This window comes from Pseudophryne corroboree, chromosome 3, assembly GCF_028390025.1.
Source record: "Pseudophryne corroboree isolate aPseCor3 chromosome 3, aPseCor3.hap2, whole genome shotgun sequence".
Classification (NCBI taxonomy): domain Eukaryota; kingdom Metazoa; phylum Chordata; class Amphibia; order Anura; family Myobatrachidae; genus Pseudophryne; species Pseudophryne corroboree.
Genome location: NC_086446.1, coordinates 581,019,942 through 581,047,625, shown reverse-complemented (window position 1 = coordinate 581,047,625; position 27,684 = coordinate 581,019,942). Strand labels below are relative to the sequence as shown.

Sequence of the window (27,684 nt, the reverse complement as noted above, 5' to 3'; positions counted from 1 at the left end):
AGGGAAAGGAAACAACTAACATACTAGGTGTGGCTGCAACATGCAGCTCTTTCTCCAGGAGCTCTATAAAACTGACAAATCAATTTACTTCACTTTCAAATGGCATCTGCATGGAATGGGAGGACGTCACTATTCACTTTCTCATTGTAGCTTGTGGTTGCTCCTCCCCACACTTTTTGGCTGTGGCTATTCTGAGTACATATTAGCCAACCATGGGCCTTGCCAGGGGAAAGGGCACATTTGTAAATGGCTGTAGGTGGTAGTACAGGTTTGTAGACACCATGCTTAGTAAGTACTGTGTTGCTATCAGTGTGTGGAGTATCTTCGGTGCTTTTAATGTTTTCTGTTAATCCAAACTAACACCATCTGTGAATATGTTAATGATGACATGTATAAAAGTAACATTTTCTACACAACACAAACTGCTCAGAATAGAAAATCCTTTATAGGAAATGACAAGATAAAATAATGCAAACTATCTACTAACAAGATTGACTTCCCATTCTGCTACATTGGTAATCTTTTTTAGGACAGTACAGAGGATTTCCCAATACCCATATTGTCCTCACAGATATGTGCTAATATCATTAAAAATAACTTTGGGGGTCATTCCGAGTTGTTCGCTCGGTAAAAATCTTCGCATCGCGGCGATTTTCCGCTTAATGCGCATGCGCAATGTCCGCACTGCGACTGCGCCAAGTAAATTTGCTATGCAGTTAGGAATTTTACTCACGGCATTTTCATCGTTCTGGCGATCGTAATGTGATTGACAGGAAGTGGGTGTTACTGGGCGGAAACAGGCCGTTTTATGGGCGTGTGGGAAAAACCGCTACCGTTTCCGGAAAAAACGCAGGAGTGGCCGGAGAAACGGGGGAGTGTCTGGGCGAACGCTGGGTGTGTTTGTGACGTCAAACCAGGAACGAAAAGCACTGAAATGATCGCAGATGCCGAGTAAGTCTGGAGCTACTCAGAAACTGCTACGAGGTGTGTAATCGCAATATTGCGAATACATCGTTCGCAATTTTAAGATGCTAAGATTCACTCCCAGTAGGCGGCGGCTTAGCATGAGCAAATCTGCTAAAATCCGCTTGCGAGCGAACAACTCGGAATGACCCCCTTTGTTCTTTTATTCTTTACATAAACTCCTCCCCTGCCTTGAATAACATTGGCCCTCATTCCGAGTTGTTCGCTCGCAAGCTGCTTTTAGCAGCTTTGCACACGCTAAGCCGCCGCCTACTGGGAGTGAATCTTAGCTTATCAAAATTGCGAACGAAAGATTAGCAAAATTGCGAATAGACACTTCTTAGCAGTTTCTGAGTAGCTCCACACTTACTCGGCAACTGCGATCAGTTCAGTCAGTTTCGTTCCTGGTTTGACATCACAAACACTCCCAGCGTTCGGCCAGACACTCCTCCGTTTCTCCAGCCACTCCCGCGTTTTTCCCAGAAACGGTAGCGTTTTTTCGCACACCCATAAAACGGCCAGTTTCCGCCCAGAAACACCCACTTCCTGTCAATCACATTACGATCACCAGAACGAATTAAAAACCTCGTAATGCCGTGAGTAAAATACCTAACTGCATAGCAAATTTACTTGGCGCAGTCGCAATGCGGACATTGCGCAAGCGCATTAGCGACTAATCGCTCCGTTGCGAGAAAAATATAACGAGCGAACAACTCGGAATGAGGGCCATTATTAGGATCCAAAGTCCTGCAATTCCCATCAGACACCTTCCTGATTGGGCAGTGCAAGTGTTTCGAGAACAGTGGTGGATGGTGTGACGGCTGTAAGCACAGAGGAAACTGTGGGGGTCGTAGACCAGTAGTCCATGGTACTTTGCATTTGAGAAACTGTGTAAATTAAGATTCCCTATGCATTAAATTTCAACTCCTTGTTCCAATTTTCAAAGGGTCCATAAATGATTTATCACTGTTAACTTGTGAAACATTAATAGGTATTCCTCATGCACAGGAACACTCGTGATTATTTATGTAATGGTCTCTGAAAATCCCACTGTTAGCTAACAGAGAACAAAGATTTTGCCTGCAGCCCAAAGCTTATTGTTGCTGGGTGGAAATCACAGCTTTATATAGTATTACACAGAAATGAAATGCTTTTTTTTTTTTCTTTTTATATACAGCCTGGTTGGAATAAGCCACAGTTACAGATGTTTCCTCAAACATTTTTGCTGCAGTCACGCCAAACAGACACTCTAGGGACGCTAGGTTGCGTGAGAATCTTCCAGTGTTGGGCGTCTTTTTTGGCAAATATGCATCTTATTGCAATACAAAGCACCTCGGACGCACAAGGAGACTGTGCTGATTAACCACTTTACTGAGATTTTTTTTGCTTTTTTTTAAATGTAAAAAAGTTTTAAAAGTCTTTAATAAAATATAGATTATTTTAAAAAGATATACCTAGGGGATGTTTTGCACACCCTCCCCCTCCACCCATCTCCCGTGTCAATAGGCCCCCATTGTAAAATGACTTCCCACCCCGCATCAGAAATGGCGCAGGCGCTCCCCCCAGTGTTAAAAGATCCCCAGCATTATTGCAGAGATAGCGGAGCATGGGGCAGCTGCAGCTGCTGTCGGTAAACACAGCGATCAGCATAGACGTGCTGGGCATTTCTAGTTCTGGCCCCGGCATACCGCTTGCAAAGCATTTTGGGGCATGATTTCGGGAGTGGTCAGCGGTCAGAGACCGCCGTGTCACTCCCAGAGGGGTGCTGCAAGCAGGCCATTTAAAACAGGGTAAGCCGCGGGTGGACCGGACGTGTGTGGTGCAACCTGGCCAGGTAACATACTCCTGGTTGCGGTCACATCACATGCGTTAGTGCCAGGCAAGCAATTGATTTTATATATGACACACGTATCTGTGCGCGACTAAGTCTCTACAGTAAATCTGCATATGAAGTGCTAACAGTGTAGAAGCCGCAGTGCAGTCACACAAAATATACAAAATTATCATCACAGTCTCCCCGTGCATCCTTGCCACATTGCAAATAATATGCATTTTTGGCCACACACAAAAAAAAAAAAAAAAAGGCACCCAACATTAGCAGAGTTGGTGGGACCTGGCGGTTCCCTCATGCCAGTCATCTCATGCTGCATGGCATATTAAGGCTAGATGTAGGAGGACCCATCTGTATATCCGTAGAAAGACTGTTTTTCAGTTAACCTCTGTGATCCTCATCGTTTTATTACCGACCTATCTACTGTATTTCTGAATAGTTTAAAAGATATATCACAAGTGCTCAAAAGGGTTCAGAGGCGAGCCACCAAACTGGTTAAGGGGTTATAGGCCCTACATACTGGGCGATAATACTCAAAAGATATGAACAATCTCGTTCATTAATGAACGAGATCCCGTTCACATGTTTGAGTGTGGAGGCACCAGCGATAAACGATGCGCGGCCCCGCGCTCGTTCATCGCTGGTGTCCCGTCGCCTGTGCATGCAGGCCAATATGGACGATCCCCGTCACTGTTCCCCCCCCCCCCCCCCCCGATCAGCTCGGCGGCGGATCGCTCAATGTGTAGGGCCCTTCAGAGGCACTGAATTATGAGTAAAGACTTCAAAGGTTAGATTTGTTTACACTGGTAAAGGGACATTAGTAATATTTATAAATACATAAAGGGACACTACAAGGATTTATCAAACGATTTGTTTACAAAAAAACACTACATAGGACACGAGGACACCCCCTGAGGTTGGAAGAAATAATAAATTCATACACAACAGAGAAAAGGATTCTTCACAGTAAAAGAGGTAAGGATTTGGAATTATCTGCAAGAGAAGGTAGTAATGGTGGATTCAATCAATAAGTTTAAAAACGGATTAGATAAATTCCTAGCAGAAAGAAATATCCAAGGATATAGCATTTCTCATATGTCCTAGAGGATGCTGGGGTCACCATAGAACCATGGGGTATAGACGGGATCCGCAGGAGACATGGGCACTTTAAGACTTTGAAAGGGTGTGAACTGGCTCCTCCCTCTATGCCCCTCCTCCAGACTCCAGTTTTAGAATTGTGCCCAGTGAGACTGGACGCACTACAGGGAGCTCTACTGAGTTTCTCTGAAAAATACTTTTGTTAGGTTTTTTATGTTCAGGGAGGCTGCTGGCAACAGTCTCCCTGCTTCGTGGGACTTAGGGGAGAGAAGTATGACCCAGTTCCAGTGAATTCAAGGGCTCTGCTTCTGGCTACAGGACACCATTAGCTCCTGAGGCTGCTGATCGCTGGGTACGCCTAGATGCTCACACCCGCAGCCGGCCGTCTCCCCCTTGCAGAGCCAGAAGTCAGAAGACAGGTGAGTAACTGAAGAAAGAAGACTTCTTCTTCAGTGACGGCATTTACTGGGGTTCACTACGATATGCCGGCAGTCGGGCTCCCGGCGACCAGCATACCGGCGCCGGGAGCCTGACCGCCGGCTTACCGACAGTGTGGCGAGCGCAAATGAGCCCCTTGCGGGCTCGCTGCGCTCGCCACGCTGCGGGCTACGCGCGCCACACTATTTTATTCTCCCTCCAGGGGGGTCGTGGACCCCCACGATGGAGAATAAGTGTCGGTATGCCGGCTGTCGGGATCCCGGCACCGGTATACTGTGCGCCGGGATCCCATCAGTCGGCATACTGAAGACCACCCCATTTACTGAGGTACCGCGCAGCGGGCAGACGCTGCGCGCCAAGCTCCCACACACAGCACTACAGGGTGCAGGGCGCGGGCGCCCTCGGCACCTCATTATTCCACTGGCAAGAGGGGACATTAGTGCCACAGCACTGTCCTAATCCCCGCCAGTATAAATATCAGAAAAAGCGGGACTGAAGCACGCCATTAAGGGGGCGGGGCTTCTTCCTCACTGCTCACGGCGCCATTTCCTCTCCGCAAGCTGCAGAGACGCTGGTCCTCCTCACACTGACAAGTACCAGGGGTACAAAACGGGGGAGGCATGTAAATTGGTGCAATATATGTGATAGTAAAAGCGCTATACAGTAGGTCTGAGGCAACTGCTTGGTGATTTCAGACCCGTTGATTTAGCGCTGAGTTGTGAGCTGGCAAATCCCCTCTGTGTCTCTCTGACAGACTTTACTGTGGGTCTGTCCCCTATATGCCCGGTGTGTCTGTGGGTGTTTGGTGCACGTGTGTCGACATGTCTGAGGCTGAAGGCTCTTCCCAGGAGGAGGCTGTATTAGGGACACAAACGGCTGCGGGGGTGACCCTGTCGGCACCGCAGACGCCCGATTGGGTAAATGTGTTGAACGCCTTGAATGCTAATGTGGCTCTTATTAGTAAGAGGCTAGATAAGTCTGAGTCTCAGACCCAGGCATGGAAGAAATCTGTGGAAGATATGTTATTGCAAAGTCAGGTTCCCTCAGGGTCACATAAACATACGTTGGCCCAGTTGGCAGACACTGCTACCGACACGGACTCTGATTCCAGTGTCGACTATAGCGATTCCAGATTAGATCCAAAATTGGCAAAAAACATTCAGTACATGATTGTGGCGGTTAAAGAGGTATTACATATCACTGAGGACCCGGCTGTCCCTGATAAAAGGGTCTGTATGTATAAGGAAAGGAAACCTGAGATAACGTTTCCTCCCTCTCATGAACTGAACACGCTATTTGAAAAAGTCTGGGAAGGTCCTGACAGAAACTTTCAGATTCACAAAAGAATTACGGTAGATTATCCGTTTCCCTCGGCGGATAGGGAAAAGTGGGAGTCACCCCCCACTGTGGACAAGGCCCTGTCACGTTTATCTAAAAAGGTGGCTCTCCCGTCACCTGACACGGCGGCCCTTAAGGATCCTGCGGATCGTAAACAAGAAACTACGTTAAAGTCCATTTATGCAACCACAGGTACACTACTCAGACCTGTCATTGCGTCTGCATGGGTAAGTAGTGCTATCGAAAAGTGGGCAGACAACTTGTCTTCTGAAATAGATACCCTAGATAGGGATAGCATCCTCTTGATGCTGGGTTATATCAAGGACGCTGCAGCATACCTTAAAGGAAGCTGCGAGAGATACTGGTCTTTTGGGATCAAAGGCCAATGCCATGGCAGTCTCAGCTAGGCGAGCGTTGTGGATTCACCAATGGAATGCTGATGCGGATTCCAAGAAAAGTATGGAATCTCAACCATATAAAGGTAAGGCCTTATTTGGCGATGGCCTTGATGATTTGGTATCTACAGCTACCGCGGGTAAGTCATCCTTTTTGCCTTATGTTCCTCCACAACAAAAGAAAATGTACCACTATCAGATGCAGTCCTTTCGGCCCAATAAATACAGAAAGGGACGAGGTTCTTCCTTCCTTGCTACTAGAGGAAAATGAAGAGGTAAACGATCACCAGCCTTGTCAGGCTCCCAGGAGCAGAAGTCCTCCCAGGCTTCTGCCAATTCCACCGCATGACGTTGAGGCTCCTATGCGGGAGTCCGCACCGGTGGGGGCACGTCTCAAACTCTTCAGTCAGTTTTGGGCTCGTTCGGACCTAGACCCATGGGTATTACAAATAGTATCCCAAGGGTACAAGCTGGAGTTTCAAGATGTTCCACCTCACCGTTTTTTCAAATCGGCCTTACCAGCTTCTCTTCCGGACAGGGAGGTAGTTTACGACGCAATACAAAAGTTGTGTCAAAATCAAGTTATTGTCAGGGTTCCCCAGTCACAACAGGGAGAAGGTTTTTATTCGAGCCTGTTTGTTGTCCCAAAGCCGGACGGCTCGGTCAGACCAATCCTAAACCTGAAATCCCTAAATTTTTTCCTAAAGAAATTCAAATTCAAGATGGAGTCTCTCCGAGCAGTGATCTCCAGTCTGCAGGAAGGGGATTTTATGGTGTCGGTGGACATAAAGGATGCCTACTTACATGTTCCCATTTATCCTCCGCATCAGGCTTACCTGAGGTTTGCAATTCAGGATTGTCATTACCAATTTCAAACGTTACCGTTTGGTCTGTCCACGGCTCCGAGGATTTTCACCAAAGTGATGGCGGAGATGAGGAGCAAGGAGTCACGATTATCCCGTACTTGGACGATCTCCTGATAAAGGCGAGATCCAGGGACCAGTTGGTGCAAAACGTTGCACTCTCCCTGACAGTTCTTCAGCAACATGGTTGGCTCCTAAACTTGCCAAAATCACAGTTGATTCCGACGACGCAATTGTCGTTTTTGGGAATGATATTGGACACAGAACTACAGAGAGAGTCTTTCTTCCAGTGGAAAAGGCTCTGGAACTTCAGAGTCTGGTCAAACAAATTCTGAAACCAGCAAGAGTGTCAATCCATCAATGCATTCGGTTGCTGGGGAAGATGGTTGCGGCCTACGAGGCCATTCAGTTTGGCAGGTTCCATGCCAGAGTGTTACAGTGGGACCTGTTGGACTAATGGTCCGGGTCCCACCTACACATGCATCGGAGGATAATCCTGTCTTCCAAGACCAGGGTATCACTCCTGTGGTGGCTGCACAGCTCTCACCTCCTAGAGGGGCGCAGGTACGGGATACAGGACTGGATCCTAGTGACCACAGATGCAAGCCTCCGAGGGTGGGGGGCAGTCACAATGGGAGAAAACTTCCAAGGAAGATGGTCAAGTCAGGAAACTTGTCTCCACATAAATGTTCTGGAGTTAAGGGCCATTTACAACGGCCTTCTGCAAGTGGAACATCTTCTTCGAGATCTGCCTGTACTGATCCAGTCTGACAATGTTACAGCAGTAGCGTACATAAACCGTCAGGGCGGAACGAAAAGCAGAGCGGCAATGGCAGAAGCCACAAGGATTTTCCGTTGGGCAGAAAAGCATACAAGCGCTCTGTCAGCGATCTTCATTCCAGGAGTGGACAACTGGGAAGCAGACTTCCTCAGCAGACGCGATCTCCATCCAGGAGAGTGGGGCCTCCACCAAGAAGTCTTCGCAGAGGTGACAGGTTGTTGGGGAGTTCCTCAAGTAGACATGATGATGACATCTCGTCGCAACAAGAAGCTTCAGAGATATTGTTCCAGGTCAAGGGACCCTCAAGCAATTGCAGTTGATGCTCTGGTGACACCGTGGGTGTTTCAGTCGGTGTATGTATTCCCTCCACTTCCTCTCATTCCAAAAGTTCTAAAGATCATAAGAAGAACAAGGATCCGGGCGATCCTCATTGTCCCAGACTGGCCAAGGAGGGCTTGGTATCCAGATCTTCAGGAATTACTCATAGGAGATCCCTGGCCTCTTCCTCTGCGCGAGGACCTGTTACAACAGGAGCCGTGCATGTATCAGGACTTACCGCGGCTACATTTGACGGCATGGCAGTTGAGCGCAAAATCCTAGCCCGTAAGGGTATTCCCAGTGAAGTCATTCCCACACTTATTCAGGCCAGAAAAAGGGTAACGTCTACACATTACTACCGTATTTGGAGGAAATACGTTTCCTGGTGTGAATCCAAGGGGGGCTCCTACGGAAGAGTTTCGGCTAGGACGTTTTCTCCATTTTCTACAAACAGGTGTGGATGCGGGCCTAAAATTGGGCTCAATTAAGGTACAGATTTCAGCCTTATCGGTTTTCTTTCAGAAACAATTGGCCTCCCTTCCAGAAGTTCAGACTTTTGTGAAAGGCGTGTTGCACATCCAACCTCCATTTGTGCCTCCAGTGGCACCATGGGATCTTAATGTGGTGTTGCAGTTCCTTCAATCACATTGGTTTGAACCTTTACGGAAGGTGGAGTTGAAATTCCTCACTTGGAAAGTGGTCATCCTGTTGGCCTTGGCATCTGCAAGGCGGGTGTCTGAGTTGGCGGCCTTGTCTCACAAGAGCCCTTATTTGATCTTCCATGAAGATAGAGCTGAATTGAGGACACGTCAACAATTTCTACCGAAGGTGGTTTCCTCTTTCCACATGAACCAACCTATTGTGGTGCCTGTGGCTACTGACGCCTTCGCTGAGTCAAAATCTCTGGATGTGGTCAGAGCTTTGAAGATTTATGTCGCCAGAACGGCTCAGATTAGGAAAACAGAGGCTCTGTTTGTCCTATATGCTCCCAACAAGGGGGGTCATTCCGAGTTGTTCGCTCGTTATTTTTTTCGCTACGGAGCGATTAGTCGCAAACTGCGCTTGTGCAATGTTCGCAGTGCGCCTGCGCCAAGTAAATTAGCACAAAAGCTTGGTATTTTACTCACGGCCTAACGAAGATTTTTCATTGTTCTGGTGATCGGAGTGTGATTGACAGGAAGTGGGTGTTTCTGGGCGGATACTTGCCGTTTTATGGGAGTGTGCGGAAAAACGCTGGCGTTTCTGGGAAAAACGCGGGAGTGTCTGAAGAAACGGGGGAGTGTCTGGGCGAACTCTGGGTGTGTTTGTGACTCAAACCAGGAACCAAACTGACTGAACTGATCGCAGTGTAGGAGTAAGTCTCGAGCTACTCAGAAACTGCTTGTCACGATCCGGGTATCTGGACGCCATTTCTTACCCATCAGATGTCTCCTAAGGCTGGCCCAGCGCTCCAGGACCGGATCCCATCTGTTATCCTGATGTGTACATTCCTGTATCCTCTCCTGTCACTCTGGGACGCTGTCACAGTAAACGCCATATTACACCTGGCATGGCGTCTCCCGCGGCCTCCGCCGCCGTCCCTGAACTTCTGCATGCAGAGTGTCTGAGTGGCGATTACGTCAGCCGCGGCCTCCGCTGTGTCCGCGTGGTTGGATGTGCATCTGTCAGCCTGGCGCCTCCTGTCTCCGGTGGCCGGCGCCGCCATTACTGTTTTCATTACCACATGGATTACAAACCAAACTTCCCTCCAAGTGTCTGCATGGGCGCAGCCATCTTGGATTCTGTCAGCTGATCATTTCCACCAATCTGTTCTCAGTATTGATAATCTGCATAATTGCCTAGCCAATCCCTTCCTTGCTGCAGGTATAAATACACTGTGCCTGAGCAAGGAAGGCGTCAGTGCTTTGGTTGTCAAACCTAGTTCCTGTTTGTCTCTCTCCTGTGATTGTCTTCCAGGTTCCAGCTCCTGTCTCAAGACTTCCACCATAGAGACCCGCACCAGCATTCCACCTGCGGTGTAGCCTGACTCTCCAATCCATTGTGGATTCATCTGTTTCCAGCTACAACATTACCTGCTTCCAGCTCAGCTTCCAGCGGAGTACAGCTTCCCTTAAAGGGCCGGTGTCCTTTCTACACTTTACCACTCTCCACCGGTATTATTATTTCTCCGCTCTCAAGTTCTACATTTCAGTTCATATTTCATCGCTCCCAAGTTCATTTATTATTTAACTGGTTCCAGCCAGTATCCACTCCGTGCTAACAACAGTCTGGTTCCAGCCAGTATCCACAGCAGCTGTTTTATCTTCAGCAACCCAGCTTTTCCTGGAACACCAGCTGGCACAATCCTGGGTTATCTCCATTGCTACAGTCGGGCCTGGTAAGGACTTACCATCTAGAAGATCATAAGAACTATCTCACACTACCAGTGCCCTGTGGCTCCTGCCATCCTGTAGTACCCAGGAACTGTATTTATTCTTTGCTGACTTTTACGTTTTCTTTTACTGCTGCTGTGTTGCGGAGTTGTCATAATAAACATCATTGACTTTTATCCAAGTTGTCGTGGTCACGCCTTCGGGCAGTTATTATTCATGTTACTTACATGTCCAGGGGTCTGATACAACCTCCCAGGTTCCGGTACATCTCAGCCCCTACAACTGAGGCTGTCTCCCGTCAGCTCAGGCCCTCAGTTGTGACACTGCTAAGAAATTTCTATTCGCAATTCTGCTAATCTTTCGCTCGCAATTCTGCTAAGCTAAGATACACTCCCAGTAGGCGGCGGCTTAGCGTGTGCAATGCTGCTAAAAGCAACTAGCGAGCGAACAACTCGGAATCACCCCCAAGGTTGGGTGTCCTGCTTCCAAACAGACCATTGCACTCTGGATCTGTAACACGATTCAGCATGCTCATTCCACGGCTGGATTGCAGTTACCGGAATCGGTGAAGGCCCATTCTACTAGAAAGGTGGGCTCATCCTGGGCGGCAGCCCGGGGGGTCTCGGCATTGCAACTTTGGCGAGCAGCTACTTGGTCGGGGTCAAACACATTTGCAAAGTTCTACAAGTTTGACACCTTGGCCGATGAAGACCTTAAGTTCGGTCAATCGGTGCTGCAGTGTCATCTGCACTCTCCCATCCGTTCTAGAGCTTTGGTATAACCCCATGGTTCTATGGTGACCCCAGCATCCTCTAGGACGTATGAGAAAATAGGATTTTAATACCTACCGGTAAATCCTTTTCTCTTAGTCCGTAGAGGATGCTGGGCACCCGTCCCAGTGCGTACTGTATCTGCAGTTATTAGTTGTGGTTACACACATGTGGTGTTACGTTTATTGTCAGCATGTTGCTGCAATTGTTCATGCTGTTGGCTTGTGTTCTGTTGAATACCACGTTGTGCGGCATGCTTGAGGTGTGAGCTGGTATGAATCTCACCTTAGTGTAACAATAAATCCTTTCCTCGAAATGTCCGTCTCCCTGGGCCCAGTTCCTATAACTGGAGTCTGGAGGAGGGGCATAGAGGGAGGAGCCAGTTCACACCCTTTCAAAGTATTAAAGTGCCCATGTCTCCTGCGGATCCCGTCTATACCCCATGGTTCTATGGTGACCCCAGCATCCTCTACGGACTAAAAGAAAAGGATTTACCGGTAGGTATTAAAATCCTATTTTAATTCATATAAAATTTTATAATACAGGTTGAACTCGATGGACATTTGTCTTTTTTCGGGTTATGGTCGTTAGGTTGACACAACTTAGATCGACATACAATTTTTCTCCGTAAAGTGATGGGGAGCCCATATTAGTGCACCGTGTACTAGGTCAAACGGTCGACATGAGTTTTTCACATTTTGTAAAATACTTAACGAACCACGTGGACTACGATTGGAACGGTAATCTGCCCGAGCGAAGCATGGCGAGCGAAGCGAGCCATTCGAGGGGACACGGTGCACTAATATGGGTTCCCCGTCACTTTACGGAGAAAACGACACCAAAAACAGTCAAAAATCTCATGTCGACCTTTTGACCTGTCGACCTAATGAGTGTTGACCTAAGTTGGGTCGACCCAACGACCCATACCCCTTTTTTCAACCTCAACAACTATGTAAGTGAAACAATGAGTCATTAATTGTAAGTGGAGCTGGCGAGTAGCACAATAGGGACTGGCACTGACAGAAGGATACCACTGATATGAGGGCATAGAATATTACGTGTATATTTGTTTGCCAGCAACAAAACATTTCAATGCATGGCTTCTATACAGAAAATTAGTAGAGCTGTCATTATACTTAAGAAGAGCATTCCTGAATGTAATGGGTTAGAGAAGGCATTGGTGCCAGTGTTACCCAGAAAATCACACTGCAACAGCATTTTCATTCATAAAACCAGGAACAGCTCAACTGTCAATAAATGGAGACCTGCAGCCTGTATTTTAAATGAAGAATTAACACAATGGCTGTCCCAAATCAGGGAAAAGGTGACTTGGCTACTGCCTAAATCGGCCTTTGTGTGTGCTAAGGAAATGAGTCAACTCCACGGCATGGACTAAGGAGCCTCAGTAAGACTTGTAATTATACAGAGCTGTAGATGCTGCATCGAGAGATGACAATACAGTGGCTTTGTGTCCATTTGCCTTGGGCTTGCTTAGGCCTAAATAAAATAAGAGAAGACAGTCCAGTACAAATTCTAGCATTTTGAGATTGTTTTCCCTTGCTTCCTATTACATGTGTCCTGTACATCATTATATATATATTTATTTATTTATTGGCAGTTATTTATATAGCGCCCACATATTGCACAGCGCTGCAGTCGCGTCAAACAGCCCCTCTTAGCACGCCAGGTCCCATGAGACTCTGCTAACATCGGCATCTTTTTTGCTGGAAATGAGTCTCAATGCATCAGGAGACTGATTAATTTGACAACCCATGATATTTATGATCCATTCAAATCAGGATTCAGGAGAAGACATAGCACAGAAACAGCCCTGGTGTGTGTGTTAAATGATCTTCTGATGGCAAGAGACAGAGGTGACTGTTCAATATTAATCCTTCTGGATCTCTCGGCAGCATTTGATACCGTGGACCATGGGCTTCTGATTGAGCGACGGATACATTTCTGTGGTCTGGATGGCACAGTCCTAAGCTGGTTCAAATCATTTCTCACAGGCAGGTCACAGAGAGTATCATCTGGATTATACTCATCACCACCAGTGCCATTGCCATGTGGTGTCCCACAAGGTTCTATACTATCTCCCATGCTTTTTGCAGTATACATGCTCCCATTGGGTGAAATAATCAGGCGCCATGGCCTGGTCTACCACTGCTATGCAGATGATACACAACTGTACTTGTCCTTTGCTCCAGGCACCGATAACACAATAGCAACCCTAAATGGCTGTCTAGCTGAGCTACAGGAGTGGATGAGCGCCAGTTGGCTGCGACTGAACCCGGATAAAACAGAGGTCCTTATGATACGACCGCAACATCAAAGGACAAGACTGCAGCATAGCCAACCAACTGGACTTACACTCGGGGATTCAGAATTACAGACCAATGATCGTGTGCGGAATCTTGGCGTTGTCCTGGATGGTGGCTTAACACTTAAACATCAGATATCAGCCACAATCAAATCCTCATTCTTTCACCTGAGGAACATAGCCGGTCATTCCGAGTTGTTCGCTCGTTGCAGATTTTCGGTATGCTGCGATTTGTTGCTAAATGCGTATGCGCATGGTACTCAGAGCGCATGCGCTAAGTTATTTAACACAAAACTTAGTAGATTTGCTGGTGTTCTTGCGACGCTTTTCAGTCGCACTGCTGATCGGTGAATGATTCACAGGAAAGGGGCGTTTCTGGGTGGTAGCTGAGCGTTTTCCGGGAGTGTGCTAAAAAACGCAGGCGTGTCAGGGAAAAACGCGGGACTGTCTGGAGAAATGGGGGAGTGGTTGGCCAAATGCAGGGCGTGTTTGTGACGTCAAACCAGGAACTAAACGGACTGAGCTGATCGCAATCTAGGAGTAGGTCTGAAGCTACTCAGAAACTGCAAGAAAAAATTTAGTAGCAGTTCTGCTAATCTTTCGTTCGCTATTCTGCTAAGATAAGATACACTCCCAGAGGGCGGCGGCCTAGCGTTTGCAATGCTGCTAAAAGCAGCTAGCGAGCGAACAACTCGGAATGACCACCATAGCCAGAATCAAGCACTTAATTCCCTCAGATGATCTGCCAAAAGTCATACATGCATTTGTATCATCTCGATTAGACTACTGTAATGCCCTCTACCTTAGTCTCCCAGCAAAAGAATTGCACCGCTTACAGCTGGTGCAAAACACAGCTGCCATGCTGTTAACCAACCAGCCCCGTTCTAGCCACATAACACCCATCCTCTACTCCCTTCACTGGCTGCCTGTAAGATAGCGAATCATCTTCAAGATTGGCTTACTGAGTTTCAAAGCATTGCAGGACCAGGGCCCAAGGTACCTGAAGCAGCTTCTGACCCCATACTGCCCCACTCGATTACTGCGATCTGTAGATGAAAGACTTTTAGCAGTACCTAGAATCTCCCATAATTCATCTGTGGCCTCTCTGCCCCAACTATAGAATCCTTCAAAAGTAGACTCAAGACTTTCCTGTTTACGCAAGCATTTCCATAATGTCCCTTTTAGTATCTTCATGCTTCTGTATTTTATGAAAATGTACTTCATTATTTTCTTTACTATATTATGCTATGTATCTGTTAAGCGCCTTGAGTCCTATTGGAGAAAGAGCGCTATATAAATAAAATTATTATTATTATTATATGACACTTGTATATCTGTGTGCGACTGAGTCTCTGACACTGTATACGGAGTGCTACAATGTAGCAACAGCAGCATTTTTCCAATACAAGTTCCGTTGCGTTCCGTATACAGACTCAGGGGGTCATTCCGACCCGTCTGCACACATCGGTTCTTCGCTGCGGTGCGAACGGGACGGAAATGCACATGCGCGGCAGACACATTGCGCACGTGCGTTTTTGCCACCGCCGCGACGCCACCAGCGAGAGATGTGATCGCAGTGGCGATCACAAGACGACAGACAGGCGGGAGGCATTCCGGGCCGGATACTCACCGTTTTCTAGGCGTGGCGAGTCCAACGTAGGCGTGTCCAGGCGTTTGGAGGGCGGATGTCTGACGTCACAGCCGGGACCTTCATCGCTGGATCCGTCGCACTGGGTAAGTAGCTGCAGGGTTAGTCTTGTTTTACTTGAAACTTTTTTTAGCATAGCAGGGCTGCACAAGCGATCGCAGCCCTGCTATGCTAAAATACACTCCCCCATAGGCAGCACCAGGTTGATCGCACGAGCAGCAAAAAGTTGCTACATGCGATCAACTCGGAATGACCCCCTCAGTCACATACAATATATGCATATCAAATTAATCATCACACTCTCCTGGTGCATCCTACTCGCATCGCGTTGCAACTAAGATGCATTTTCAGCAAAAAAAGAGGCCAGATGGAAGCAGAGCTGCGTTGGACCTGGCAGCTCACTAGCGCTAAGCATCTAACTCAGCGTACCTTATTGAGGCTAGATGTATGAGGACACATCTGTGTATCAGCTGTCACAGCACCTGCAATAGACTTTTAGTGGAAATACAACAAAAGTGACAAAAGAATTGTTACCTAATGGATTCATTCTTCACACGTAGACATCCTGTTAAATCGAGGTTCTCCAGATCTTTGCAATTTTTAGCAGTTTCCTCCACAGCAATATCACTAATGTTTGCATTGACGGCCAGTGAGAGGGACCTAAGAAGCTTGCTCTTTTGCACCAAGTAACATATTGCGTCGTCTTTCAGCTGACGGCAAGCTGTCAGGTCCACGGCCTCCAAATGTTTACAGTGATCTGCCAGGCTGCGAAGGGAGAGGCAGTCCACCCACTCACAGTGACCCAGGCATATATTCTGTAAGTGTGGACAGCTGAGCGAGATAGCCACCAAGGACTGCCGGGTCAGCTGCACACAGCTGTTCAGATTGATATGAAGGAGGTGATGATTCTGCCCGATAACTGGAAGGAGCTCCTTGTCTGTTAACCAGTCAGAGCAGCTCCGCAGGTCAAGTCTCTGCAATACGGAGTTGTGCTTAACCAGATTTGAAAAAGCACTTTTGGGTAACTGCGAGCCAAGCTGTAAGAATATAAACACATAAGATTTAGTACATTTGCATTCATCTTTTAGCAGAACACACAACATTGCTACATATATGGGAAGATAAAAGAATAACGCTAGAAGCATCAGGTAATATTTCTGTTGCCGTAATAGTTAAAGGGTTTGTCTTTTAGAGATCACTGTAATTAATCATGTGGACGCTGCAGAATAAATATATTTGCTGACTGATACTGTTCAATGGTTCTCGCAGCTTACGTAGTACTGTACTATTACAATGGGTTTTATTACAGAACATTTTAAACTGGCTGCTTTTCATCCAAACACAAAAAAAGAGTTCAGTTTAGCAAATGACATCATACATGTGCATTTAACAAATCACATAAGCAACAGACAAACCATATTACCACAAAGGCTAATTCAGCCTTACATACTCATGCTAGTCTGTCGCTAGCACTAAGGGGTCTATTCATGTAGCAGTGAAAAGTGTGGAGAAGTGAGCCAGTGGAGAAGTGGCCCATCACAACCAATCAGCATTGAATTAACAATTATAATTTGCATACTATAAAATTGTACAGAGCAGCTGATTGGTTGCCATGGGCAACTTCTCCACTGGCTCACTTCTGCTCACTTTTCACTGCTTCATGAATAGACCCCTAAGGGTCAATCCCACTGCTGCTGCGGAGCTTCCCTATAGTTGTGCAGGATGTATGCTGGAACAAAGACGCCGGGGCCCGTACCACTGCGTACAAGGACGCAGTCTATGGCTCAAACACGCCTGCGTTTTACTCGGCCACCCTCGTTACCTCTCGCAAATGCTCACTGACTGCCAATCATTCTGGGTCCGAATCTACACTATGACTGCTGTCTTATATACACTGCTGCAAAGGCACAGCGCAACTCAGATACATGTGCAGCAGAAACAACAATCGGCCAACAGCGAAAGCATCAGCATTGTGTCCACCTATGTATCAAGCCATTCTTTTAGTGACTGTATAACTTACATATTCAAACACCACAGCACTGGTAATAAGCTGATAGGCCCAAAATATAAGTCAATTCAATATAAAATGCTTCTTGTAACATATGCACTGTAAACGTTATCATATTACAACAGGAACTAACATGTCTGTAACTTCCTTATCTACCACACAGCAAGTTATGGAGAAACAGATATTTATAAAGTCCCTTTATCATATAAATAAATATACCTAGAAAATTATGTTCTATTTAATAACAATCATTGATTTGTTTCACAAGTCCAAGCTAGCGGTGTTTGATATTGGATTTCTCTATTATCTAACTGTCTTTGTCAGCTCGGTAGCAATATGTTTCAATCAGCCGTGCCATCTACTGCTCAGTATATAAAAGGTCAATGTCTTTCGTCTAATCTCCCAGAGAAATGCCTGACTCTTATAACACCTTCACTGATAACCTGCCACCATACAGATGATGAGGAACAATATTCTACGTCTGCCTTTGCAATTACCGTACTGAATAATTATTGACTGAGAGGAGAATTAATTTGTATGAATATTATTGATTGATTAATATCACACAATTGATTCTACTGTGGAAGAAATGTCCAGGTGAAACTCAGAAAATTAGAATATCATGCAAAAGTTCATTTATTTCAGTAATTCAACTTAAAAGGTGAAACTAATATATTATAGAGACTCACTACATGCAAATTGAGATATTTCAAGCCTTTATTTGTTATAATTTTGATGATTGTAGCTTACAGTTTAAGAAAACACCAAATCCAAAATCTCAAAAAATTAGAATATTACATAAAATCAATAAAAATAAAAAAAAAGGATTTTAAATACAGAAATGTAGGCCCTCTGAAAAGTATAATCATGCATATGTACTCAGTACTTAGCTTGGGCCCCTTTTGCATGAACTACTGCCTCAATGCGGTGTGGCACTGCTGAGGTGTTATGGAAGACCAGGATGCGTCAATAGCGGCCTTCAGCTCTACTGCATTGTTCGGTCTCATGTCTCATCTTTCTCTTGGCAATGGACCATAGATTCTCTATGGGTTTCAGGTCAGGCGAGTTTGCTGGCCAATCCAGCACAGTAATCCCACGTTCATTGAACCAGGTTTTGGTACTTTTGACAGTGTGGGCAGGTGCCAATTCCTGCTGGAAAATAAAGTCAGCATCTCCATAAAGCTTGTCCGCTGAAGGAAGCATGAAGTGCTCTAAAATGTCCTGGTAGATGGCTGCATTGACTGTGGACTTAATAAAGCATCTTGGATTGTGTGCCTCTCCATTCTTCCTCCATACTCTGGGACCTTGATTTCCAAATGAGATGAAAAATTGGCTCTCATCAGAAAAGAGGACTTTGGACCACTGAGCAACAGACCAGTTCTTTTTTTCTCGTCAGGAAAAGGCCATTCAAAAGTGTGGGGGAGCTTCACAAGGAGTGGACTGGGGCTGGAGTTAGTGCATCAAGAGCCACCACACATAGACGGATCCTGGACACGCGCTTCAAATGTCATATTCCTCTTGTCAAGCTGCTCCTGAACAACAAACAACGTCAGAAGCGTCTTACCTGGGCTAAAGAAAAAAGATAATCTATGGGGTATTGCCAAGAGAAAAATGAGACACATGAGACCGAACAATGAAGAGCTGAAGGCCGCTATTGAAGCATCCTGGTCTTCCATAACACCTCAGCAGTGCCACAGGCTGATAGAATCCATGCCACGCCGCATTGAGGCAGTAATTCATGCAAAAGGGGCCCAAACCAAGTACTAAGTACATATGCATGATTATACTTTTCAGAGGGCTGACATTTCTGTATTTAAAATCCTTTTTTATTGATTTTATGTAATATTCTAATTTTCTGAGATTTTGGATTTGGGGTTTCCTTAAGGCTTGAAATATCTCACTTTGCATGTAGTGAGTCTATATAATATATTAGTTTCACATTTTAAGTTGAATTACTGAAATAAATGACCTTCTGCACGATATTCTAATTTTCTGAGTTTCACCTGTATCTCAAGATTTTATTCCTGTGTTTCTTTCAATGGGAGAATGAAAACCTTTAACTTAAATTTATCAAAGCAACAGAATCTAAAATATCCAGAAGCCTTGGAGAGAGATAAAGTAGAGAGAGATAAAGTATCAACCAGTTCCTAAATGCCATGTTACAGGCTGTGTTTGGCAAATGACAGGAGCTGGTTGGTTGGTACTTTATCTCCGACCACTTTATATCTCAAGGCTTAGTACATAGGGGGTCATTCCGAGTTGTTCGCTCGTTATTTTTTTTCGCTACGGAGCGATTAGTCGCAAACTGCGCATGCGCAATTTACGCAGCGCGCCTGCGCCAAGTAAATTAGCTCAAAAGTTAGGTATTTTACTCACGGCGTAACAATGTTTTTTCATCGTTCTGCTGATCGTAGTGTGATTGACAGGAAGTGGGTGTTTCTGGGCGGAAACTGACCGTTTTCTGGGAGTGTGCGGAAAAACGCAGGCGTTTCAGGGAAAACCGCGGGCGTGTCTGGAGAAACGGGGGAGTGGCTGGGCGAACGCTGGGCGTGTGTGTGACGTCAAACCAGGAACGAAACTGACTGAACTGATCGCTATTTGTGAGTAAGTCTGGAGCTACTCAGAAACTGCTAAGAAATTTCTATTCGCAATTCTGCTAATCTTTTGTTCGCAATTCTGCTAAGCTAAGATACACTCCCAGAGGGCGGCGGCTTAGCGTGTGCAATGCTGCTAAAAGCAGCTAGCGAGCGAACAACTCGGAATCACCCCCATAGTCCCCCTTTTTAAAAAAAAAAAACCCTCTGTGTCCTATTAACATCGCTTAATAAACAGGATGAGGGTTCCCGGTTGTCCTTGCAGGATGTGAGTTACTGTAATTACGGTTTGCTAGCCATACTCCGATCACACTTACTGTACACGGTTGGTAACTCATGCACGCACTCACAAATACAACAGTAATGAAAATGTAACAAAAGCTCAGACCGCTTTCATATCGCAAACCCTGCTTTTGAAACGGTTCTTTAAACGGTTCTTAAAACCGGTCTGAGCAGTTAGACCCCCTTCACATTGCATGTTGTAACTGGTATATTACCGTTTCATTACTGTTTTGGTACCTTTCACACTGAACCAGTTTCTCCCATAGAAAACAGTGGTTGTCATTTTAAATGGACTTTCTGGCCCACACATTATTTTAGTGAATCTTGTTTATTACTGTGGTGGTCCTTTTGTTGTTTGCGATAATTGTGCTAAAGTGTTGCAATTGAAAAGTGCAGATATGAACACCAATATTTCTCTAACTTCATATTTGTGACTTTGGGCCTATGTATAAAAAATATATACAAAGGATGTTTTTTATTTTTATTTGAATATATGCTTATGGGAAGAAATTACTAATAATTTATTACAATAACCACCCAATTCATATTGTCGACATCAAGCCTAAAAACAGTCTTTATTTTGGAGACACAAGTTTACAGTGACTTATGATGATAATGTTATAATTCATTTTACAAAATAAGAATATGTTTATGTGTAGGACACAATAATATAGAACACGAGAAAAGCTATGGTTGTGAAAAAAAATAATAACCCCTTCATAGGGAGACAGAATGATTAATGAGGAGATATATCAAAAAAGATGACAAGTGATTGTGTTGCTCATAGCAACCAATCAATCAGATTTTAGTTATCATTTATCTAGTACCTTCTATAAAAGGATACAATCTCATCACCTGCACTTGTTCTGTTTCTGATAAATCCCCCCCTTAGTTCCAAGTTACTTATGAGCCAAAATCATTATCACTTTCGGGCCCAAACAGCACAGAATTGGCCACTAATGCCTAATATAGAAGAAACACAGCACACCTCTACTAAACTAGAGAAAATTAATAATGGGGGTGTGGGGAGGTGGTATTGCAACCCTCAGACAATTTTACTTCTGAAGATCATCTTCTCAGTGACAGGTACCACTACTGTACGGTGTGCCATCACTAAAGGGGGGGGGCAACATTGGGCACCCCTCCTGTAGCCCCAACTGTACTCTCCCAGCACATATTGAGAATATCAAAGTGAGGTCCTCAGTAGAGGTGAGATGCAAATGCCGGGCCGACTGCTAAAATATAGTAGGGGGGCCAGCTTGCAATTAAAACATTTAAAGCATGAAGGCAATAAGAAAAAATCATGTGTTTAGATTTAGAAGTTACACATGGACTTGAACAAGACAATCAATGGGTCTTTTATTAATATGCAAATATGTTCCATAAACCCCAACAACCTTTCCCCAGTAAGAACTTATGAAGGGACACAGCAAGGGTCTGATTCAGAGCTGCGTGCAATGCCGGTGTTCATGTAGCTAAGTCATTATTTGCAACTGTGCATGCGCAAAAAGTTCTGCATGCGATACACAGAGTGTAGGCACAAAGGTGCTGTTGCAATCGGAACAGACGGTATCAGAAAGATAGTGGTAAAGTAACAGGCGTTCCCGTCCGGTGACTGGGAGGTAGTTGGTAGAGCACGCATAAATGGTCTGCTAAGTGGGTGTATTATGGGAGTGTCATGGACATGTCACACACAGCAACATGCATAGGAGGCATATTCCAATCTCCAATATGATTCTCATAGCTTTACCCTTTCAGTTTAAAGGACTAAAGATGTCAGCTCTATGGTGCAGCTTAGTCATCATGAGACATGTCCAGGGGAAATGAATATGGTACAGGCAGACTAAAGATAGAAAAGGGTTAGGCGGTGGTGGATTCCTCACTAGGCACATGGGTGACACTTGCTGGAGTAGAGGGGGTGGCGGTGCTTCACAGCATGCTTCCTACATGAGAGCCCTGCTAGGTCAATGGCCAGATGAGGCCAGGTGATTCTATTTTTTTTTGTCATTAGGACTTTATTTTATTTTGTAACACGTGAGAGAGGAGGGGGACAATGGTCAAATTGTGGTGGTGGAGGGGGAGGGGTGAGGTTTGTGCTGCTTTGGCAGTTGAGAGGTCCCAATTTGAAGGGGGCAGTGACACGATGGGGGGTGTGACCGATAATGTGCCTGGGGGTGGCCTGTCCTTTAAATTCACCCCTGGGGTTCGGGCATGTGATTTAAAGTGGAGAGAGATAAAGTACCAGCCAATCATGACAGCACCTTCCTGACATGTTACAGGCTGTGTTTGAAAATGACAGGAGCTGGTTGGTTGGTACTTTATCTCTCTCCAAGGCTTAGCACATAGGCTTAGCATTGTCGCTTCGTCAATGTGTACCCAGGATCCAAGGTATTGGCTGGAAAAACACATAGTCCCAGTGTGTACCCAGCTTTAAACAGTTAAGACTGCTACTACGACTCGCCAGCAGGCAATATATACAAAAAAAATGCATGCAACATTTAAAGAGTTGCAGTATGTTGCACAGCGGGCTGTACGTTTCATAAGGGCTGGTTAAGCGACATAAAATAGAGCACTGTGGATACAAGAAACTAACTGTACTGACGTTTCAGTTCACAAATTGGTCCCCGGTAGATTATTGGTGGTCAATTGCGCTATATTCTCACAAACATACACTCTTATAGCTCTCTATGCCCCGAATCAAGGCCAACTATCTTTCTTTCGGTCCCAGTTTCCCCATCTTGAAGCCCTTTTGACAGGTATTGTTATTCTGGGGGGTGACTTAAATTGGTCTATGGATCCATCCATTGACACTTCCCCTCCTACCCCTAAATTTTCTGAACAAAAACACAGACAGGTTAGGAAGGTTTTTCACGAACTTCAACTTGCTGATTCCTGGAGGGTCACACACCCTTCTGATCGGGATTTCTAATTTTTCTCTCACCCCCACCAGGTTTACTCACGCTTAGATTACCTGTTCCTGAGTCATAGACACCTCCCTTTATTAGTGGACGCCTCCATTGGCTCCATCACTTGGTCGGACCATGCCCCGGTGTTCCTGTCTCTCTCAACCCCATCCCGATCCCCTGGCCATTGGACTTGGCGCCTCAATGAATCCCTCCTACATGACAAATTTTGCAAAGATGAATTGGATAGGGAGTTATCGGACTATTTTGTCATTAACGACACGGAGGGAGTGTCCAAAATAACTATTTGGGAAGCCCACAAATGTGTTATCCGGGGCAAATTGATCCAATTAGGCTCTTATGTGAAGAAAGAAAGATTAGCCCTAACCACCGCCCTATTGCACAAAATTAATTCTTTAGAGGCCCTCCATAAATCCTCCCTATCCCCCTCCGAGTTGGTGGATCTGTCTGAAGCCCGGGCACTCCTAAAGAAAATCCTCAACAATAAAACCCAATTCTCTCTGCGTAAATGTAGTAATAAATATTATCGATGGGGTAATAAACCTGGTCGTTTGTTGGCACAGGCACTTAGATCCCAGAGAACAGCCTCCTTTATTCCCTCTATGAAAAATGGTGCGGGCTCTATCTGCTTTAAAACGCCTGAGATAGCAGCGTGCTTTAACCATTATTATAATGCCTTATATAACCTAGGCGATCCCTCTCCAGCCCACGATCCCCTTTCTAATCTTCTCAGATCCAGGAAATATTTGGCTAAAGTGGCGTACCCTAAATTGTCTCTTTCTGATCGAGACTCCTTGCAAGAACCCTTTACCTTGCAAGAGGTTAAACAAGTTATATCCTCTACGCCCTCGGGTAAAAGTCCGGGCCCGGACGGTTTTACCGCCACTTACTATAAGATTTTTAAAGATACTCTTGCCCCCAGATTATTACAGGCCTTTAACTCCATCTCGGCTGATACCCATTTCTCCGATCAATCCCTGGCAGCCCAAATCACTGTGATTCCTAAACCAGGGAAGGACCCCTCAGTGTGCTCCAGTTATAGACCCATATCCCTGCTCAATGTGGATCTTAAACGTTTTGCAAAATTGATGGCTCTCAGATTGAACAAATTTCTCCCATCCCTTATTCACAGTGATCAAGTGGGCTTTGTCCCAGGCCGCAAGGCTAAAGATAATACTACAAAGATCCTCAGCCTTATCCATTTGGCCTCTGAAAGTCGAACTTCTACAGTTTTACTGTCTACAGACGCTGAAAAGGCCTTTGACAGGGTCAACTGGGACTTCATGAGGGCTTTGTTGGAGCACATTGGGTTGGGTCCACAAGCACTTCACAGAGTGTTATCCCTTTATACACGGCCATCAGCTCAAGTTCGGGTTAATGGGGTCCTCTCCGATAATTTTTCTATAAGCAATGGAACTAGACAGGGCTGCCCCTTATCCCCCCTGATATTTGTCCTCTGTATTGAAGCCTTGGCCAGGGCTATTAGAGCAAACGACCACATTAAGGGGCTTCGAGTAGGTGACACTGATTATAAACTTGCTCTATTCGCCGATGACTTGCTGACAGTCGTCACACAACCCACTTACTCACTTCCTCACCTCATGTGTGAATTGGACATCTTCAGTTCACTTTCTGGCTTTAAAGGTTAATACATCCAAATCTTACGCCCTCAATATTTCAATCCCCCATGCGACCTTAGCTTTGTTAAAATCTACGTTCCCATTCATATGGAGGGATTCCCATATAACGTACTAAGGGCTCCAGCTGCCCAGCGATTTATCGCGCCTGATGTCCCTGAACTTTTACCCCCTACTCCAATCCATTAAAAATGACTACTGTAGATGGCAATATAATACCCTATCCTGGTTACGCAGAATTAATGTGGTAAAAATGAACACCTTGCCCAAACTGCTCTACCTCCTCCAAACATTGCCTATCCGTATCCCGGACTCCTGGTTTCAGTCCATACGATCCTTAATCCAACAATTTATTTGGCGTCGTAAGAAGCCCAGGATTAGTAGATCCATCCTGTCACGCCTACCTAAAAAAGGCGGATTTCAACTCCCAGATATCAAAAATTACTATCATGCAATCCTGTTGAATAGGGTCTTGGACTGGACCAGGAGTCGGGAGGCTAAAGAATGGGTGGTCTTAGAAGGCCTATATGTTCAACTATACCCTGAAAATTTCCCTTGGCTTCCGACCTTACCCAAGCTTCCACAACCCCACCCGACTATCTCTCCTACGCTCTCCTTTTGGAAAGTGATGAGACGGCGATCGTCTCTCTCTTCGGATTTTGGCCCCCTTACTTCTTTTTTGAGTAATCCTGCTTTCCCACCTGGCCTCTCCCTTGTTTACTATCAAAACTGGGCTCTGGAAGGACTTTTTAGAGTGGGTCAGCTGGTACAGCCATCTGGGGGTCAAGCAATTTTCAGATATTCGGGCAAAATGGGTTATTCCACAGACTGATTTCTGGAAGTTTTTGCAGGTGCGACACTTCTTGTATACGGGCACTATCTACCGTCAAGCATCTCGGGAGATGACTCCATTTGAAAGGATGTGCGTTGCACCCCTACATCCTATGCACACGATTTCCACCCTATATAAACTCCTGCAATTATCTGACTCCTTGACCCCTCCTCCTTTCACTCAGAAATGGGAGAGAGATCTGAACCTCACACTTTCAGATAGGGAATGGGAATCTATATTTCTTAAGGCTCATGGGAGCTCCATTTGTATACAAGTAAGAGAAACGCAATATAAGATACTGATGAGATGGTACAGACACCCTTCTCTTCTACATGCTATTTCTCCAACTATCTCCCCCTCATGTTGGAGGTGCCATAAGGACCTAGGTTCTTTGTTACACATTTGGTGGACTTGTGCCCTTATTAAAAAATTTTGGGATGATGTAGTCTCCATCTCGGGTACTATCCTACACACCCCTGTGCCATCCGACCCCGACTTTTGGTTATTGGACCATTCCACTACCCCTCTATCCACTTATAAGACATCATTGTTGAGACACCTAGGCAACGCCGCCCGTGCAGTAATTCCCACTTTGTGGAAGTCCTCTAATCCCCCTACTCGGTACGCCTGGTTTTCTAGACTAGATTATTATATGAATATGGAAGATATTTTACTGAGCTCTGGGGACACACGGTCCGAGTTTACAACCGTGTGGCTGCCTTGGATAGAATATAAATCCTCCGGGTCCTACAAAACCTATATCTCTTCCCTGAAATGATGTGGCGGTCAATCTGTTCCTAGTTTGCATATTTGTATGTGTCTGTTTTCTCGCTTAGATTTTCTGCATTCTCGGCTCGGTCACATTTTCTTTCTTTCTCCCTCTTCCTTCCCTCTTTTTCTGTTTCTCTCTAACTTTCCTATTTTAAAACATATTAACGCAGACTTTTGCCATATTGGACACGTTGCTTTGATTTTGCTCATACTATTGTACACTGCTGTGGGCAGCTGTTTTCTATGTGTTCGATACTTGGTTTTCTTGTGCTTGTATATCGATTTATGTCTGTGTTGTTTTCAATAAAAACAAATTTAAAAAAAAAAAAAAAAAAACTAACTGTACAACAATATAGTAAAACTTTAATACAAAGATTGAAAGTAAATGGCGTTACCTGGGTGGAATCAAAGGTGCGGCAGTTGGCCAGATAGAGCTGGACCAGCGTCTGAAAGGCTTTGTTGACCCTCTGCAGACTTATGATGTGTCGCAGAGGTAAATATGAAAGGATATGAGGAACAAGCACGTCTTCCCAAGGCAGGTCCAACAGGTGGATGCTGTAGAGCAACAAAATATTATTATTTAATATGATTATTTATGTGAGGTAACTTGTTACACCTTGAACACGGGGATCTGACAGGCAAGCTATGGGTACATTTTCAAAATTGTCTGGGTATGAGAATGAAGGACAGACCTACATTGGTTTCTTTCTCCATAATATTTATGCGCTCAAAACAAATGTTATGCAAGCATTATCTACAGTACAAACAGTAATATGCTTCTTTTCAACCGTTAGAGCGAGCTGGTGTCGCAGTATCCACTGCTGTATAACAAGAGATCTAGCAACATGCTTTCTATAGAAGGTATTGTGGCAGCGACATCTGCTGGCTAACTCAGATAATACGCTCCAGTAACAGGATTTAAAAATGTAAAATCATGTTTTGAATGTAATAAAAAAGGGTGGTCCCAATGGAAGCCTGCAAACTACAAGGGGTAAATGAAATTGGGTGTGAGAATCAGAAAAGGAGATTAATGGTAGACTTACCATAGTTAAATCTCTTTCTGAGATGTACACTGGCTTCTACAGGGAATACATCGGGGTGTAGAGATGGATCTTGATCCAGAGGCACCAACAGGCTAAAGCTTTAGACTGTCCCAGGATGCATTGCGGGGCCTTCTCTACATAACCCCGCCTCCAGGCACTGTGACCTCAGTTTTAGTTAACCAGTTCAATGCAGAAGCAGGTAAAAAAAGAGAAGGCAGATGTTAGTCACATAGAATCACATTCTCACGACAGGAGAAGGGACTAGCGGGTAATGCCATAGAAACCCAAAGAAGCTAAGTGCGTCAGGGTGGGCGCCCCGTGAAACCCAGTGTACCTCGCAGAAAGAGATTTAACTATGGTAAGTCTACCATAAATCTCCTTTTCTGCAGCGGGGTAAACTGTGTTCCACAGGGAATACATCGAGGATGTTCTAAAGCAGTTCCTCAAGTGAGGGG

General features: G+C 45.3%; 1 protein-coding gene across 4 annotated transcripts in view; it reads right to left on the bottom strand.

Moving 5' to 3' along the window:
• FBXL15 (F-box and leucine rich repeat protein 15) overlaps positions 1 to 27,684 on the bottom strand; it is a 112,723-nt gene that overhangs the window by 17,905 nt on the left and 67,134 nt on the right. For all 4 annotated transcript variants that reach the window (XM_063961408.1, XM_063961405.1, XM_063961407.1 and 1 more), the window contains 2 exons: positions 26,582 to 26,741; positions 15,673 to 16,175 (listed from right to left, as the gene is read on the bottom strand). In XM_063961408.1, coding sequence (XP_063817478.1) covers positions 15,673 to 16,175; positions 26,582 to 26,741 — 663 coding nt within the window. The remainder of the gene's footprint in view (positions 1 to 15,672; positions 16,176 to 26,581; positions 26,742 to 27,684) is intronic.